Source organism: Anabrus simplex, chromosome 3 (genome assembly GCF_040414725.1).
Source record: "Anabrus simplex isolate iqAnaSimp1 chromosome 3, ASM4041472v1, whole genome shotgun sequence".
Taxonomy (NCBI): Eukaryota; Metazoa; Arthropoda; class Insecta; order Orthoptera; family Tettigoniidae; genus Anabrus; species Anabrus simplex.
Window position 1 is genome coordinate 326,488,974 of NC_090267.1, and position 18,322 is coordinate 326,507,295.

An 18,322-nucleotide genomic window follows, 5' to 3' on the forward strand; every position below is an offset into this window, starting at 1 on the left:
GTTAGGTCAACTTGACAAGGAAGCTGTGATTGAAGTGAAGGCAACACACTATTCCTTGTTCCTTTTCATGCGGCTGGAAGTATACTTTTGATGATACAGGAATACGTGTATGCTGGACTAACTCCATCTGTCACATGCCTTCCCTTAGGCAATGTTCAGTCACAATACATTTTTATGAGCTGATACATCGACTGCAAGAAACACCAGTGGTTGCCAAACTTCCTCGTTTGAAGGCCTGTATCCATCTTACCATGCTATGATTAGGTAGAGTGTGATTGTCTAATGCTTCACAAAGTTTTGCATGTCCCTCCCTTCTTTACATCCACGGAAAACAATTACAATGACGTGCAAGAGCTCTTTCAACTGTGGTAACTTTCATTATGCACTGCTGGCACCTAACAAGTGACTGGTGTCTAATGCTCAATCTGGTGACAGAATTGCAAATACATATCTCTCAATTCCAAAAGTATTAATAGGTTTCCATTTTTGGCAAATTTTCAAGGGAGAAAAGGTACTTGCTATGACTTTTGAATTAACTTACATATTATATTACTTTGGATTTTTTTCTTGAAAGGGATAATTTTCTAAAATTTCAGTTCAGCAATGGGAAGAGCGTACTCGGAAAGCAGCTCTCCGAAGGTACCGTAAGGAGCTGAGGAAGACTGATCCTTCTTTACTGCAAAAGGATCTGCCAGAACAAGGAAACTCTAAAATGATAACTAATCAGTAAGTTGTTCATATTGACCTTTACCCACAGATGATGCTTTTATATTGAGAGCATTAATTGACTTGAATGCCTAGTATCCAGTGCATGCAAAGTTTTATTTCATTGATGAGCAATTGAATTAGAACACCTTCTTTCACCATGATGATGGTAGTAATGCTGTATGGCATGGACTCCACACGACATAGAAAGTATTGGGAAGATGTACTGATCCATGACTGCAGCACAGCACCCACTGTTTTTAACATATTAATATTCAGTTTATTTCTTTTTGCCTATTTTATCCCATAATTTTTTCATCAATAGTAATCTCTTAGGCTCAGACAGTTGAGGCGCTGGCCTTCCGACCCCAACTTGGCAGGTTCGATCCTGGCTCAGTCCGGTGGTATTTGAAGGTGCTCAAATATGTCAGCCTCGTGTCTATAGATTTACTGGCACGTAAAAAAAACTCCTGCGGGACTAAATTCCGGCACCTTGGTGTCTCTGAAAACCGTAAGAGTAGTTAGCATTATTAGTAATCTCTTAATTAATTGTATTATCATTATTATTCTTTATCTGACTTACTCATCTTATCTTATTAACTGTAATTGATTACCATGATATCAGCTTTATTTATAACATGCAATACCATGATATTTTAAATTAATGCTGTAAAAGTCAAAAAATTGTATGTGGTTAAGTGTAGGATTGGGCCAGGAGCCCTGACTTCACTTATTAAAGACACAAATAAATAAATAAAATAACACACGAAGGTTGGTCAGAGAAGAGTGGAGTTCACATATCCTTCTTGACACCATTCCCGCTTTGCTCAATAGGATTGAGATTAGTCAACCTTGGGGGGCTTGCAAGGATCCTCCTGTCTGTGGAGTATTCACCGAACGAATTGGCCACAATTTGGTAGCAATTGGCCAGTACCTCACTGCAGGTACAGGGCTCTTGCTGGGTACTGAAGATGAGTAAATAAGTTGACATGATCATTTCATAACTTGTTCTGGTAGTGTACTCTCGTGAGGGACAATGTCATTTCATCTCGTGTAAACAATCCCCATTTGAAAATATCGCCGTCACTGATCTGAACTGTACCTGCTGGCAAGTTTTATGTGCTTGGCAATGCATTTGCACCCTGCCATCGGCACGTTCCAACTGGTACTTCAACTTATCTGTCCAAGTGACCTTTTATCATGCTGCAACAGTCTAGTGCCGTTATTCCTATGTCTATGTTAATCTTTCGCTAGTTGCTTTACGTCGCACCGACACAGATAGGTCTTATGGCGACGATGGGACAGGGAAGGGCTGGGGGTGGGAAGGAAGCGGCCGTGGCCTTAATTAAGGTACAGCCCCAGCATTTGCCTGGTGTGAAAATGGGAAACCACGGAAAACCATCTTCAAGGCTGCCGACAGTAGGGTGCGAACCATGTTAATCTTTAGGCCTTGTCATGTGCAATGAGCAGAGATACCCTAGTGGGGTAGCAGCTTCTGTACCCCATTGCGAGATGGTTCTGGATGATATTGCTGCTCACACTTTTTTGCTGTCCAGCATAGAACTTGCGAATGAACTGCTGCACTGTGACCTGTCTACCAGCTCTTTATCGTCCTGTCATTAACACTTTACTATATACATGACAGTTGACCCTGGTGTACTTATGTTACTCTTTTGATATCGTATTTACTTCACTATAACCCCTCTTCCCTTTTTTCCCCCCTCATAATTTTCAACTTCAAAAATAAGGGAGGCTATAACGGGTGAAAATTTCTCATAATGTAGGTTAGGTTGGCATGGTTTAAAAGTGGAAAAAGGAACATCCAGCAACTTTAAATCAACATGCAACATACAGTGGAACCTTGGATTATGAGCATAATTTGTTCCGGCAACATGCTTGTAATCCAAAGCGCTCATACACCAAAGTAAGTTTTCCCATAAGAAACAATTGAAACGCGGATGATTCATCCACAACACAAAAATATTTATTCGCATACCATTTTAAAAACAAAATATAACGTAAAATAAATTAAAGTGCGCTTTTCCTTACAATAGAATCATTTTTGGTGTGAGGGAGATGAGAGATGACATGAGAAGAGTTACTGTCTTGCACGAATTTCACTAACGGAATCGCTGCTATCTGTTGGCTCACTGGAATTGTTTTCTTTTCGTGCAACTTTAATGAAGAACCTGTCCAATGACTGTTGCTTTTGCCTCTTTTTGAGGATTTCACAAAAATGTGACATTGCATTGTCATTGAACTGATTCATTGCTCGCATTGCTACAGCCTTATTCGGGTGGTGTTTATCTACAAAATTTTGCATCGTTTCCCACATTTTGCACTTATCCCGAATCTCAGTTGAAGTGAGAGATTCCATTGACTTTTCTTTCTCCTCTTCCCTAGACGAAATCTCCATAACTTCCTCCTGGTGTTCGCAATGCAGGTCCATCAGTTCGTTGGTGCTCAGTTACTGGCTATGTTCTTCCACCAGCTCTTGAATGTCCACGTCGTTCACCTCCAGCCTCATAGTCTTCCCTAAAGACACAATTTCATCGACAATCGGCGGCTCATTGTCACCAACAATCTCCTCAAAGTCACATCCAAAAACACAGTCAGGCCACAGCTTTCCCCAAGCGGAAGTGAGAGTTCTCTTGGTGACTCCATCCCAGGCTTTATCGATGATCATCATGCAGTTCACGATGTGAAAATGATTTCTCCCAAACTCTCAGAGTGTAAGGCTTGTTTCTTCTGTCCATTCGAAGCATCGCTGAAATAGTGCTTTGGTGTATAGCTTCTTGAAGTTCGAAATGACTTGCTGATCCATAGACTGGAGTAGTGGAGTAGTGTTGGGAAGAAGGAACTTACCCTTAAAGAACTTGAGTTCCTCCAGTAAGTCGTCCTCCAAGCCTTGAGGACTTGAGACTTTGAGTGGCATATTATGTTCTTAAAGGTATTTCTTCACTACAGGACCAAAGACCTCGTTCATCCATTCTTCAAACGAACAGAAGCACACGTGACGCTCGTATTGCGGAACCTCACTCGCTTATCAAGTTACAATTTATTTTAAACGTTTGCTCGTGTTGCAAAACACTCGTAGACCAAGTTACTCGCATTCAAGGTTTTACTGTATTTAAATCTATATTTATGCAAAAAGTTATATTAGCATATTTAAACATTTTTGTATTAGCCCCCACAGCTGACTGGTCATATGACGAAATGCCTTGCGGAGTTCAAGGCTGCACAGCATTGCACTGTCCGGAGTCTTGTGACAAAATTGGGAAATTTGATCACTTTATAGTTATAATCTGATAGAAGCTGCTGGCACAGTGATGTCCTTTTCTGCAAACTTAGTGCATTTCAGCGCATGAAGCATTCTGACCAACCTCTGCTTGTTTTAGAATCCTTCCCCGCATTACCGTGACTTTCTGTAATTCCATGTGCTTTAAGAAGCATTATTTTATGATTTACAGCATTGCCATTATCTCTTGCTACCATAACCCATTCCAGAATATTTAGGTACACATTTTTATATTTTTCTTTCTTCACAGCTGAATGCCAGAAGGACATATAATAATAATAATAATAATAATAATAATAATAATAAAAAATAATTATTAATTGCTTTCTTAATGTATACTTATCACTCTGTACATGCTATGGTGTACATGCTACTGTGGGTGATTTTGAGGAAGGGAGTCCTAGTGCTCATTGGCTCAGTCAGCCCGTATTAGGCATCGTCCAACATCAGACCCTGGGCAATACCTGCTATGACCAGGTGCGTGTTACCTTGGCAGCTTGATTTGGCTACAGAGGCCTCTGATCAGAGTGGGTGCCATTCAACGCCAGTGTTCAGAATGAGATCACGGTGGAAGATAACTTCACGAACCAAATTCAAGGTTTTGTGCTCTTTCACTTTGACAGGATTTCACCAAAGTGGTTGCACTTGAGCAACTGATCAGCTTGATGTGCAGTGCGAGTCTCGAGAAGCAAACTACCATTGCACATTTTCTTTAAGTCTTCCAGTTTGCGGCAGACACCTTCTACTAAACAAGATTGACTTCACCAGCTTCAAATCTTGCCCATCAGGAACCTAGGGAAGCTGGATCCCATAATCTCAGGCTGCGCTTGTACCCAGGGTGTTGCCGCCCCCCTCAGGTAATCAAAAGTTAAAGACTTAGGTGGTGGACCACCCTGGAAAGACTGTAGACATTTGTTTCCATCTGGTTCCAGGAATTACCATCTTGATTTACTGGCTCTGAAGCAGGAGGCACAACGTCATCATCTTAGTTTTGCCACTGTAGCTTCAGAAGACTCTAATGTACCCTTTACGGAGTGGAAACTCAGCAGTGCCTTGACGCTTTGCAAAGACACGGCTCCCGGACCAGATAATGTCTATAACTAGATGTTGAAACACCTCAGCAAGGATAGCCTACTATATCTTCTTGGGGTGTTCAACCGAATCTGGACATAGGGTGAGTTTTCATCACAGTGACGAGAAGGAATAGTAATTCCTCTCTTCAAGCCTGAAGTTAAAGGCCTATTTGTCTCACTAACTGTCTGTGCAAACTATTTGAGAGGACGACGAATCACCGACTTGTGTGGTGTTTGGAGAAAAGAGGACTTTTGACAAGTACCAATGTGGTTTTCGAGCCGCCCGTTCCACCACTGGTGATTTGATGCATTTCTCCAAAAACTGCATTTGGTGGCTTACAAAAGGCCTATGACACCTCACGGTGATACAGCATTCATTCAGTCCTGCATCATTGGAGATTCCAAGATAACTTGCCAGTTTTTATTGCAAATATTTGTCCCTCCATCTATTCAGTGCCTGAGTGGGGAGGGCATATTCACAATCTCATGTTCAAGAAAATAAAGAGTCCCACAGGGATCGGTTCTCAGCCACTGTGTTAGCGATTGACATAAGCAGTATTGTCGCTGCTGCTAGTTTAGCAGTAGTACTGTCGCTATATGCAGACTATTTTGCTCTACACTACAGCACAAATTATAGCAGTCGCAGAGCGACAGTTGCAGCAGCCTATTAGGAGAGTGGAATGGTGGACCTTCTAACATGGTTTTTGGTCTTCAACTGCAAAGACCTCTGTTGTTCACTTCTGCCAAAAGCACACTCTTCACCCCCATTCTGAGCTTTATTTAGGGGATGTCGCTCTTCCAGTAGTTGACACTTACCAATTTTGTGGACTCCTTTTCGATAGTAAATTATCATGCGTCAGATAAAAGCCAAATGCACTAAGAAACTGAGTATTTTGAAGTTTCCTACCGGCATTATTCGGGGGGGGACTGCACAGTACTCCTACGATTTTATAGGGCACATATTTTATCAAGGTTAAACTATGGCAGTGCAGCATAGGGATCAACAATGCAATCGTAATTTAATAAAAGTAATCGTTCCTCGGTACTTTACTAACACATTATCTGAAAATCAGTAAAGTATAAAAACTCACCAAAAATTGAGCTTACCGAGCTCGATAGCTGCAGTCGCTTAAATGCGGCCAGTATCCAGTATTCGGGAGATAGTAGGTTCGAACCCCACTGTCGGCAGCCCTGAAAATGGTTTTCCGTGGTTTCCCATTTTCACACCAGGCAAATGCTGGGGCTGTACCTTAAGGCCACGGCTGCTTCCTTCCCACTCCTAGCCCTTTCCTGTCCCATCGTCGCCGTAAGACCTATCTGTGTCGGTGCGACGTGAAACAACTAGCAATAAATAATAAAAATTGAGCTTAATTTACCCCAGAAACTCTTTGTAAACGACAAAGCATCCTTGTGAAACTGAATAGCATTCACCAGAGCGGAGTTCGGTTGGCAGCGGGAGCATTTTGTACAAGCCCCATTGCTAACCTGCTTGCTAAATCTGGTGTGCCACCTTTATACCTGAGGTGCCAACAAATACTTTTTTCCTATGCTGCAAATTTGCGGCAGATGCTACTTCACCCAAGTTATCCCTGGGTATTCCACAATGTATACTGTCGGCTGTACACTGCTTATCAACGAGCAACGCAGCCGGTTGGTATACGCTTGGATGGTAGTCACAGATTGTTTGTTGTCTTGTCAGACGACCAAGTAAGGTACCTCAGTGGTTACTACAATGACCTGAAATAATCCTGGATTTTCACACCAGTCCAAAAGTGAACAGGGACCCCTCCATTTATCGGGGGTTCTTCCTATCCAGTTGGCCAGTATCCGGATTCATTGGTTGTTTACACGGATGGTTCGAGGGCAGAAGCGAAGGTAGTCTGTGTATTCGTTGTTGATAATAACAGGTTTCTTTTTCCTGTACTGGAAACCTGTAGTGTGTACACAGCAGAGCTCTGTGCTATCCTTGAAGATCTGCGGTACACACACTTCAATGATTGTCAGCCCTTTCTGCTCTGTACAGACTCCTTTAGCTCGTTACAGTCTGTTGATGCATGTTTTCGCAGCACCGTCTGGTGCAGAAGATCCAGGACCTGCTGGCCGGATGTTGGAGTGCTAACGCAAGAATTATGCACTTGTGGCTTCCAAGCCACATGGATGTAGCAAGAAACAAGCTAGTTGATAGGGCTGCCAAGGAGGCAGTTACATTGCCCCTGTTGCCTAGACCAGGTTCCAGGCAGTGATATTCGTTCTCAGCTGAGACATTTGGTTATGTCCCATTTGGAGAGAGTGTGGCAGGCCACCCCTGGGAACGATAAAAGGAACTGTGAAGGTATGGAAGACTTTGGGTTTCTTGGGGAGAAGCAGTGGTGTTATTTCGTATTTGGATCGGCCACGGTATAGCAACACACTCCCTTTACTGAAGGGAGAAGCCCCTCCGGTGTGTACTTGCAGCAGTCATCTTTCCATGGTACACCTCCTTACGGAGTGCATGGACCTGGCCCATCTGCACCATAGTCTAAACGTCCGAGTACCATCTCCCTCATCCTACAAGCAGTCAGCAGACCTTTTCAACCGTTTTGTGAGGAATAGTGGCCTGTTTTATCCTGTATAAAATTTAATTTTTTATTTGTTTTTAATTTTTAGTTTTATTAACTATGGTTTATTCCATTGACTTTGTTTTTGTTTTGTGTATTTCAATGTTTTTTAAAACTAGAATGATGTATGTGATAGCACTTCAGATCAGTACCTTATTCCAGCTAAATCTGTTCCTGTTATCATTTTGTAAGAAAATAAGACATTGAATTCATAACCATTTTTCATCATCATTGGTTTTAAATTCTAGTCAGTGGATACATTTTAATTATCATTACATTTCATTCCATTAGGGGCAGATGACCTTGATGTTAGGTCTCTTTAAACAACAAGCATCATCATTATCATCAATGGGATTGCCAAGTCAATGGCTTATTCATCATACTAACTGGCTCGACTTTTGTACTTGCAATATTTATCAATGATATGCATGAGTCTGTTGACAATTATGTTCCTTTCATAAAAAATGGGATTGTAGCTGTTGCAGTGGAAACATTCCTCTTCTAGCACGCATGTCTGGAAACATCTTTTGGTGGATCAACAGAATTGCAACAGCCATACAAGATCAACAAGCTTTAAGCATTGCTGTCTAAACCTATCATCTTTGAAAAATTTGTACCAGTTTGTACTCACCAATCACGCATTTCAATATTAGTGGCTAGAAGTAATGTCACAGTTATAGTGAACAACAAAGTTCATATCCAAATTGATCATCACAAATCCATGCCGATTATCTTTAAAAAACACACTATACTACCAATATAGTTGGTCTGTTATTGGACATTATACTGCAAAAACCATCACTCCACATCATGGGACGTCAGGTGTGCATGGTTAAAGAGAGGAATGTCACCAACACTAACACCATCAGTTTCACTAACATAAGCACCCTCCAGTACTTAAGCAACTTTACGCATTTTTAAAACCCTCCATTTGTTAATTTCTAATGTTTCTAATTTTGATATTTGACCTGTAACAGTTCCTGTATGTGCAAGGCTGTGTAAGAATGAATCTTGTTTATTTTTCAGCAGCATGTATTTCCTTCACTGTTTTGGTCGACAGATTAGTGGATTTTTCAAGTATGTCTGTGGTTTTACACAAGAAACGTAGATTGGCAGATATAAACTCCAAATCATTTTTCAAAGAGCTTCCTTTCAGTAATCTTTGAAGAATCTCAATTGACAACACTTCGTTTTTTATCAAGTGCATTCACAACGGATACGTAGTATTGTATACCACAGCGCTAAGCCAGGTACCCCACCGCATGACAATAGGCAGATGAGGAAGCGCAAGACTTGGGTTTTTCTCTTTAAACAGGTTGATTCTTACGGTCACTTTTACAATGGCCATTAGATACTAATTTATCCATTTTATGACACTATTTTGCTAGTGATTTAACACATCACACTAACATTGAAGGTTTTTGGTGACGGAAGGATGGGGAAGCGGAAGGATTGGGAAGGATTGGGAAGGAGTGGCTGTGGCCTTCCCGGCATTTGCCTGGAGTGAAAATGGGGAAACCACGGAAAACCACATTCAGGCCTCTCGGCAGTGGGATTCAAACCCACCATCTCCCGAATGCAAGCCCACAGGTACGCGACCCTAACCGCATGGCCAGCTCGCTCGGTCTTTAGGTTACCGTTTCACATAACCTGTGTAGAGCATGAACAGCGCAAGTTGAGTGTTATCACTTTTGGAAAGCATACAGAAATAATTTTGGTTGCTTTTCTCGTGTAAGTCGCACTAAGTAGAAGCAATACATTGTCGTATTTTACACCTTTTTGCCGAAGTAAGTACATAGCTTCATTAAACAACCTAGCTACAGTGACATGATCTGCAGCAAGCATTTCTTTACACGCTAGCAAATAAAGATGTTCACAAGCAGTTCTGTATTCTTCAACACGCCAACTACAACATTTCTTACTTTTCTGCCACTTGAATAAGTGATTTCGTCAATGCTCACCCACAGGTTCTTGCTGTCATATAGTGTGTGAATTATTTGTAAAGTTTCTTCTTAACATTTTGGGAGATAGTTTTGCCTTGATGTGGATTCGTCTCGAGGCTCAAAATTTTTTACGAAATTTCTCAGTCTGGGATTATTATGTATTTTGCCAAGAGGAATTTTGGTGCAAAGAAATGCTCTACATATGTCCAAATAACACTGGGGGTATTTGGATGGACCTACATTTGAAGAAGCTGGTTCATCTATTAGCAATTGTCGCAAATGCATACACTAAGCAACAGCATTGTGCTTATTTCCAGACAAATGTTGGGTTACTTCAGAACGTTGATCTGCACTTACTGTTTTACCACATGGCTGACAAAATACTACTTTTCCATCGGTAGTGAAAATATATATATTTTAATCCTTTAGATATTGTTGAAGACGCAATCTCCTACTCGACTTTACTTTCAGCATTGTTTTGCGATTTAAGACGCACGCCTTTATTGTGAATCACTGTTTCAATTTCTTTTTGATTGGCAGCAGACACTGAAGGAAATTTTTCTTCTATCTTAGAAATTCAAGCCTCCGTGGCTCAGGTGGCAGCACACCGGCCTCTCACCACTGGGTTCCGCGGTTCATATCCCGGTCTCTCCATATGAGATTTGGGCTGGACAAAGCGGAGGCGGGACAGGTTTTTCTCTGGGTACGCTGGTTTTCCCTGTTATCTTTCATTCCAGCAACACTCTTCACTATCATTCCATTTCATCTCTCATTCATTAATAATTGCCCCAGAGGAGTGCGACAGGCTTCGGGAGCCGGCACAATTCCTATCCTCGCCGCTAGATGGGGGCTTAATTCATTCCTTTCCTGACGCGGTCGGTTGAGTGGAAACAGGCTGTGGATTTTCATTTTCTTAGAAATTCAGACAAATTCACACGATCACGGGAATGAAATACAGACCTGAACGACTAACCTTACTCTTACAAGTGACACAATCCCACTACCTTGTTGGGGGAATATCTTACCGTTGCGGCCCGGTTCCATGGCTAAATGGTTAGCATGCTGGCCTTTGGTCACAAGGGTCCCGGGTTTGATTCCCGGCAGGGTCGGGAATTTTAACCATGATTGGTTAATTTCTCTGCCACGGGGGCTGGGTGTATGTGTCGTCTTCATCATCATTTCATCCTCATCACGACGCGCAGGTTGCCTACGGGAGTCAAAGCAAAAGACCTTCATCTGGCGAGCCGAACTTGTCCTCGGACACTCCCGGCACTAAAAGATACGCCATTTCATTTTTTCTTACCATTGCGTAATTCAATCTACAGCCATCACCTTCTCTCCGTGTTGCTTTTCGCTGACATTCTGTAAGCAAAACCTGAGCAGGCTGACTAATACGAGGAGTTAGAATGCTACCTAACTCGATTGTGGAGGGAACAACTTGTGAAGCAAATCAAATGACTGTCTAAAGGTAATGATGTAGCCAGTGACCAGCAAGTCTTCGAAATAGCCACAATATTCAGAAATATGATGTTAGATACGCTTTATTGCCGATTTTTGTGCTTTTTATGGATTTTCTTGAAATATTTATTAACATTTTTAAAATGTGAAAATATTTTTTTTATGTGAAAAAATAAGATCAGGTTTTAATATTGGGTATGCACAATAGGAATAATAAACTTTGTAAATTTTGTTAAAACATATGTAAGAAAAATATGTAATTACTGTACATAAATATCTGCTCACATTATTTTTTTAAAGCAAATGTTGGATCTTTGTCAGCTTCAGATGTTGAAGGCTGAATTAGCCCATTTTCCCAGATTGTCATTGTGGGAATCTAGTTCGATTCAAGATCAATTACAAACATTTGCAGGTACTATTGCAAGTCATATGCAAGAATTTTCCATCCAGTTTAGAGATCTGGACGATTTATCATGGATCTCGAATTCTTTGCTGCATCCTTTTTAACTACTATATTAATTGATGACATTTCATCTGATCTACAGGCAGGTTGCTCACAATTTGATGTGATAGTGAGTTGAAGGGCTAAATATGAATAATGAACAAGCCTATCACATTTTTATGAGCAATTTTTGCAAACAGATTTCCGAAATATGCACAAAATCGCTGCCAACCTGTTATCAATGATTGGCACAACATATCTGTGTGAGAAAGTGATTGCTGTAATGAAGATAAATCTCCACGAAGAGCCACTCTAACTGATACACATCTCACTACAATTCTTAGAACTGCAAGTGCAAGATCGATCACACCAAATATAACTCGTCCTCTTTAGCAAGAAAGAGACACCGTCCACATAATTTGCTGAATGATATTTCAAATGTGAACGAACACATACAGGGTCTCTCATATAAACTAAGACCATCGAAGCAGCGTTTTTACTCTCCAATACGTAAGCTGCAGTATGGGAGGCGCATGCATAGTTCTTCACCTTGCAAGCAGCTTGTACATGTTCGACCTGGCAAGCATCAGTCGCCAGTCTGAATCTCAGCTGTTAACTTGGTGAGACAGTTATTATTGCAACACTGTATTTTCTTATGTAAAATTCTGATTTCATCTTAATGGTCATGTGAATAGCCATAACTCGCTATTGGTGTGCAGAAAATCCTAATGGTTCTTTTGAAGTCCCTCAGTATGAAGGGAATTGGTGTTTAGTATGCTGTTAGGGCAAGACAAATAATTGGGCCTGTTGTTTTTTTTTAGACAACAGTAAATTAAATGCAGAGAGGTACCAAGATGACATTTTGATGCATTCTTCCGTCAACTAATGGAGGAAGAAAAATCACCTTGTTGGTTTCAACAAGATTCAGCCCCTTCTCATACAGCAGACGATTCCCTTACAATCTCAGCGCAGTGTGTGAATTTTACTTGTGGCGTAAACTGAAAGAAAGCCTGTATAAAACCAATCTTGTCACATTGGAGGAACTGAAAGAAAACATTACGAATAAAATCAGAAACAGTACAATGGCAGAACCCACTCGCTTCAGCCAGAATGCAATTACCAGATACAATGCCTGTATAACCAAGGAAGGATGACACTTCCAGTATCTTTTATGAGGTAAGATTTCATATAAGATTGTATACATGCTTAAAGCAGGCCGGCCACGTGCGACATAAGTTTAGCTCAGGCAGCTGCCATAGTGCAGGATACAAACACCATGCATTCGGCTTTAGTTTATTTGAGGGATCCTGTATGTTTTGTTTATGGTCATCCGATTCCCAGCCAGGTCAGGGTTTTTTAATTGTAATGATTAATATCGCTGGCTTGGTGACTGGGTGTTTGTGACGTCCTTAATCTTCCTTTCCTCACACACAACATTCCACACTACCGCCATTCCAATTCCACGCAGGTTCATGCAATATGGTGCCAGTAGGGGCAAAAGATCCACATGGGTCGGCCCCCCGAACAAATAGCATTTTTTAAAAAAGGCCTAATGGATATCCATGACTGCAGGTGGAGTCAAAGTAGTATTTAATTATCACGTGTCAAAATAATTAATTTTGTTTCCTTAGCATGTATGTATGCCTACCCCTTAGAACACTTTATTGATACGGGGTCAGGGTTGAGGTGAGTTGAATTTACTTGGCATGTGTTTACAGCCCAATGGCGTTCCTGATGCTAACCTCAGTTGAGAACTCAATGAAGATAAAATGAATGGTGGTGAATGAAATTGGATAAGGAGGTAGAAGGAATTGGCTGTGACCTATTAAAGTGAACTGTCCCAGCATTTTCCTGGAAGTGAAAATGGAAAACCACAGAAAACTATTCTCAGGACAGCAGACAGAGGGGTTTGAACCCACGTGTCTCCCGAATGCAGAGCCTAACTCCTTAGCTTTAGCACGTTAATATGTAGGCCTACAGCTACTCTGCTTAGTAATTTTGTTCCCTACACATTACATCAGGAAATTAATATAATTAAACATATTTACTTAGCACGTCTTTTTTATACCGAAAATAATTTATTTTGTTTCCTCATGAAAATCTAATACACTGAATAGAACAAGACATAGGCATAATAAAACTATTGAAGTTTAAATCTGTTTTGATACACATCCTTTCCTTAGCTGTAACTGCAAGCAGCTGCTAGGTTGTACTTTCTGTTAGAGCGCATACTCTGTTCCTTTTCTTGCCTGATACGGAGCTCTGTTCATTGAGCTGAATTGTGCCCACCTTTAGTTTATAAGAAAGGGAAAAAATTAAGTATCACTGCAGGAACATTTTTCGTCATTTTCTAACTATATTGGCCTAGGTTGTACAAGTTACTCAGATGTATTCTTGATAATAAAAAAAGATGTGTGGATTTAAATTATCTGTATTTCAAATAATTGTCCCTGTTCTTAAGCTTTTCAGGTTTTTGTCTGTTCTGAGCGGTCAGTGGCTGAGTTTTAATTAACTTTGTCGAGTAAACTACAAATTTGTGTCCAAGATCTATTACATGCCAACATCGTACAGCGTGGAGTCTGAACAGATTTTTTTCCACCCTTCATCAATCATATTACCTCCGCTGAGTTTTAACTTACAATCTTGTAATCCAAATTCAAGATTCTTTATTTGTCATTAAGTAACATAGTTACAACAGACTTTGTCATTAAGTTCATATGTACAAAATAATCATTTCACATAATCACTTTATTTTAAGGTCACCAAAATCTGGATTAAAGAAATCATTTATATCATAAAAAAACCTTTGATGTTATCCATGTTTTCAGAGTAGTTTTAAATCTACTTACTGATGCATCCACAAGAATATTTGGAAGTTTATTAAAAAGCTTATATTGCAAATAGAAGTGGCTATTTATACATTTGCTTAATCTAAATGAAGGTAAATCTAATATGGAGCGACTTCTGGCATTATGTTATTGTATTTTCAAACGTTGTTTATAATATTGCAAATTCTCTGACATATAACAGATTACTGTATATATACAGGCTAGGTGCGGTCATTATATGTAATTTGCAAAATGCATTTACACAGCTCTCTCTCTTATTTAATTCCATTAAAATTCTAATTGCTTTCTTTTATATAAAAAAAAATTTTTAGCACCAGGACTGTTGCCCCGAAGCCTAATTCCATACTGAAGGTGGAAATGAAAGAAGGCAATGTATCCTGTAACAATCATATGATGACTGACACATGTTTTTAATTTATGTAGGAGAAAAAGAACTCTAGATATCTTAACACCGGTAGTTAAATTATTTATATGTGCTTCCCAAGAAAGTTTACTGTCCAAATATACTCCTAAAAGTCTCACAGATTTACATTCAGCAGTGGAATTTTTAAGGCTAAATTCAAATTTTTTCCAGTTTTTCTTCATTTACTATTAAACTATTGGCATGAAACCATGCATTGGACCTACATAACATATCATCTACAATCGACTGAGTAGAGTTTAGATCAGAGTTGATTCCAAAAAAAAGTTGTATCACCTGCAAAAAAAAATAGTGTTATTGCCCTTATAATGTGGTAAATCATTAATAAATATTACAAACAAGAGTGGACCTAAGATCAAACCCTGAAGGGTTCCAACCTTTGTTTCTTTAATTTCTGACTTTCTGTCACTGACAACTGTCTTGAGATATATCCGTAAGTACAGTGTCACAGTAGTCTAGAGTAGGTATTTTAAGATGTTTTGGAAATGTATTAGAGTATTGTTTGAGAGGAAAAAGGATGTCTGAACTTTACGGCATGTATTTGTCCCCTGTTCAGTCCAGTTTAGCATCTCGGTCATTCTTACTGACGTACAATAGGGCACAACAGTATTATTTAAAATAATTGTGGGTACATGTCTACTTTTTAACAAGTTAAGGTTTCTTTTGGTACCAAATATTATAGTCCCGTACCTGTTGAACTACGATTAAAATTAGTCTTTGGTGCTAGAAGAACATGATTTTAAAAGGTTTTTTTCCCATTTATCTAACCATTATTTTTTCTTTTTTCCATAGGGTGAAAAAAAAGAAATTGACTGCTTATCAAGCCGCTGAGTTGGAATTTCAAAGGAAGAAAGAAGAGAAAAAACAGAAGAGAGAAATGGCCCTTAAGAAACAAGCTGAAAGAGAGGAAGCTCTTCAAAGATATCGAACTAAAAAGATGGAACGGTATAAGAAATTGTCGAAGAAAACTGTAAGGGGTCAACCTGTTATGGGAGAAAGAATGAAATTGCTGTTGGAAAAGATTCAGCAGCAGGTATGAAACTCTTGTATATGTAAATAAAGGCTTATTAATATATTTTTTAATTAATTTCTTTTTCCTTAGGAATATTATACATAAGCCATACATGAGTGATTAGAGGTTATCTTCAGAAATGTTTCAACAGAGTACATTGAAGTAAACTACCCTCATGTCATAAGTAATGGAAAGGAGCAAACAAGTGCAAATCAGCCACTGTAGAAATATAGAAACATTGAAAGGAATGCAAAATTGGATAACAATGACAAGTCAGTGTGGGAAGGTGGAGAAATAGAAAGGAAATACAGAAAGACAAGGATAATAGCTTTTCACACATTGCCATCTTCAAATTGAGTGGCTCTCTCCTTATCAATCCCAATTCTTTTACATCCATTTCTTCTCAGCCCCCAATGAGTTATTTCTGCAGAATCATTATTTGAAATGTACTTTTGTTATTACAACTTTAACGGGAAGTCAAGCTTTGAATACTCTTGTGATATTGACCCCACTTTCTTACTTTATGATAATTCACTGTCCAAAAGTTGCGAATCAGCCTACAAGAAGAAAGGTTTTTGATGCGGTATAAATGATCATTTGTTCCATACCTGTTGTATTTTCCTTAGATTCAAAGTTGAATTTTAGAAGGGACAGCATCTGGCTTTTACTGCTGTCTTATTATTTGAGCTCCTTTGCCATTCTTACAGCATATGGTATAGGGTGATTAGGTATGCTTTACTCTGAAGCAGGTTGTTTTAACTTTCAGCAAGTTCACGCTCGTTTGCCGCATGCACAATGAGGTCGGTAACGGAAAGATAAATCATACAAAAGTAACACAAACAATTTAAAGAATTTCATTACTTACTAAATTATGTGAGGGGGTGTTGAAACTGCCTGCCTTCATTCTCCACACATTTTTGGCACCTCGTTAAGAAATTATTTATCACTTGCTGTAGTTCACATTCCTGGGAATTTCTTGATGAATATTATATTTCAGTTCTTGTGTGGTGTATAGGTTTGTCTTGTACACAGCATTTTTTAATGTATCGTAGAGATCGCAGGTGGATAAATCGGGTACACCGTGGGGATCCAAAATCTCTACTAATTTTAGAAGGGAAAGAGAATTGTACTGTGGAAACACTTCATTAATTTTTCTCATAGAATTATTCACATTATGAGCAGTGGCAAGAGTCCTGTTTTAAAAAAGGCAAAATCATGCTCGCTGTTGGTTAATTCTCTGAATAAGTGGGTTAGTATGCTACTCACGTAACAGAATCAGCCATATTCTCAAAAAAGAAAGAAAAATCCTTCAATTCTTTAACTACCGTAGGGGCACTTCATGTGTGAAGTCAGGTTTAGCAACACTCCAGTTATGATTGTTTTGTGTACGCACATAACCATGGAGGTGGAACTGGACCTTGTCCAGGAAGAATTATAAATGTGGGTCTATTTGCCCAAGGTATACGTTTCATTTTCCAGACTTCACTCACAAAATGTGTGCCTATGTGCATAATCATGTGGTTGAAGAGCATGTGCCAGAATTATTTTATGTAGCCTTAAGTGCAATAATTTAGTATTTGAACAGACCCATATGAAATTCCCACTTGTGCAAGTTGACGAAGTGACTTTTTAGGAGAATTTACTTAATGATGACGAATGTCATCTAATTTTTCTTCACTGCTTTTTTTTTGGCTGGATACTTCCAGCAGGAATCTTTCTTGAAACTGCCTTTGAACTTAAACAAGCTGACTGAAATAACATGTATGAATCGTACTTAAAGACATGCTGTAATGTTGAAATTGCATGAGTCATGATACCTTTTATGATCTATTACAGAATTAAGAAAAGAACAAAAAGCACACACATTTGGAAACAGCTGAAATACAACTGCAGCATCACACACGTGTACAAAGTCAGCTAGCAGGGTTGTGCTTGGATGCGCACAAAACAGATGCCAAGGTCAGGGAACAAAACAAGTGATGGCATACCGCACCATACCCTCATCATCATCTGGAGCAGTTTCCAACCACAGACTGGGTCTCCTTGGAACATAAGCCTCTCCATCGTTTTCTGTCCGGCTACCACTTCTCTTACTCTCGTCCAGTTCCCTGCCCTTGCCTCGATGCTGTTCTTTACACCTTTCAGCCATCTGTCCCTCAGTTTTCCTCTAGGTCTCCTTCCCTTCAACTCCATTTCTAACATTTTTATTTTTATCCTTTCTTCACCCATTCTCTTAACATGTACACAGCACTGCAGCCTTGATTTTTCTATCTTTTCCTGTAGGGGTACCCCATTTACCATCATACCATACCCTCTTCTTGATAATTGGTACTAAGGACAGTATTGAAGTAAAGTGACAGTCTGAATTTCAAACGCACATTCACATGCTCTTATTCAGAAACTGCAGTAGACTGGTAAATCTTATTATTCTGGTTCTTAAATCATCATTGGTATGACAGCCATATCACTATCCTCAAAAGTTTCTGCCAGTCTTTCCTGTTTAGTGCCATACTCCTCCAGCTTT

At 39.6% G+C, this 18,322-nt stretch overlaps 1 protein-coding gene across 1 annotated transcript in view; it reads left to right on the forward strand.

Annotated features, from left to right (window-relative positions):
- The window catches only part of LOC136866313 (thyroid transcription factor 1-associated protein 26 homolog), a 40,263-nt gene extending 24,402 nt beyond the window's left edge, over nt 1–15,861 (forward strand). Inside the window, exons 2-3 of the mRNA XM_067143160.2 lie at nt 597–726; nt 15,579–15,861. Of these exons, the coding sequence (XP_066999261.2) occupies nt 597–726; nt 15,579–15,825 (377 nt within the window). The 3' untranslated portion in view covers nt 15,826–15,861. The remainder of the gene's footprint in view (nt 1–596; nt 727–15,578) is intronic.
- Nucleotides 15,862–18,322: the final 2,461 nt, after the last annotated feature.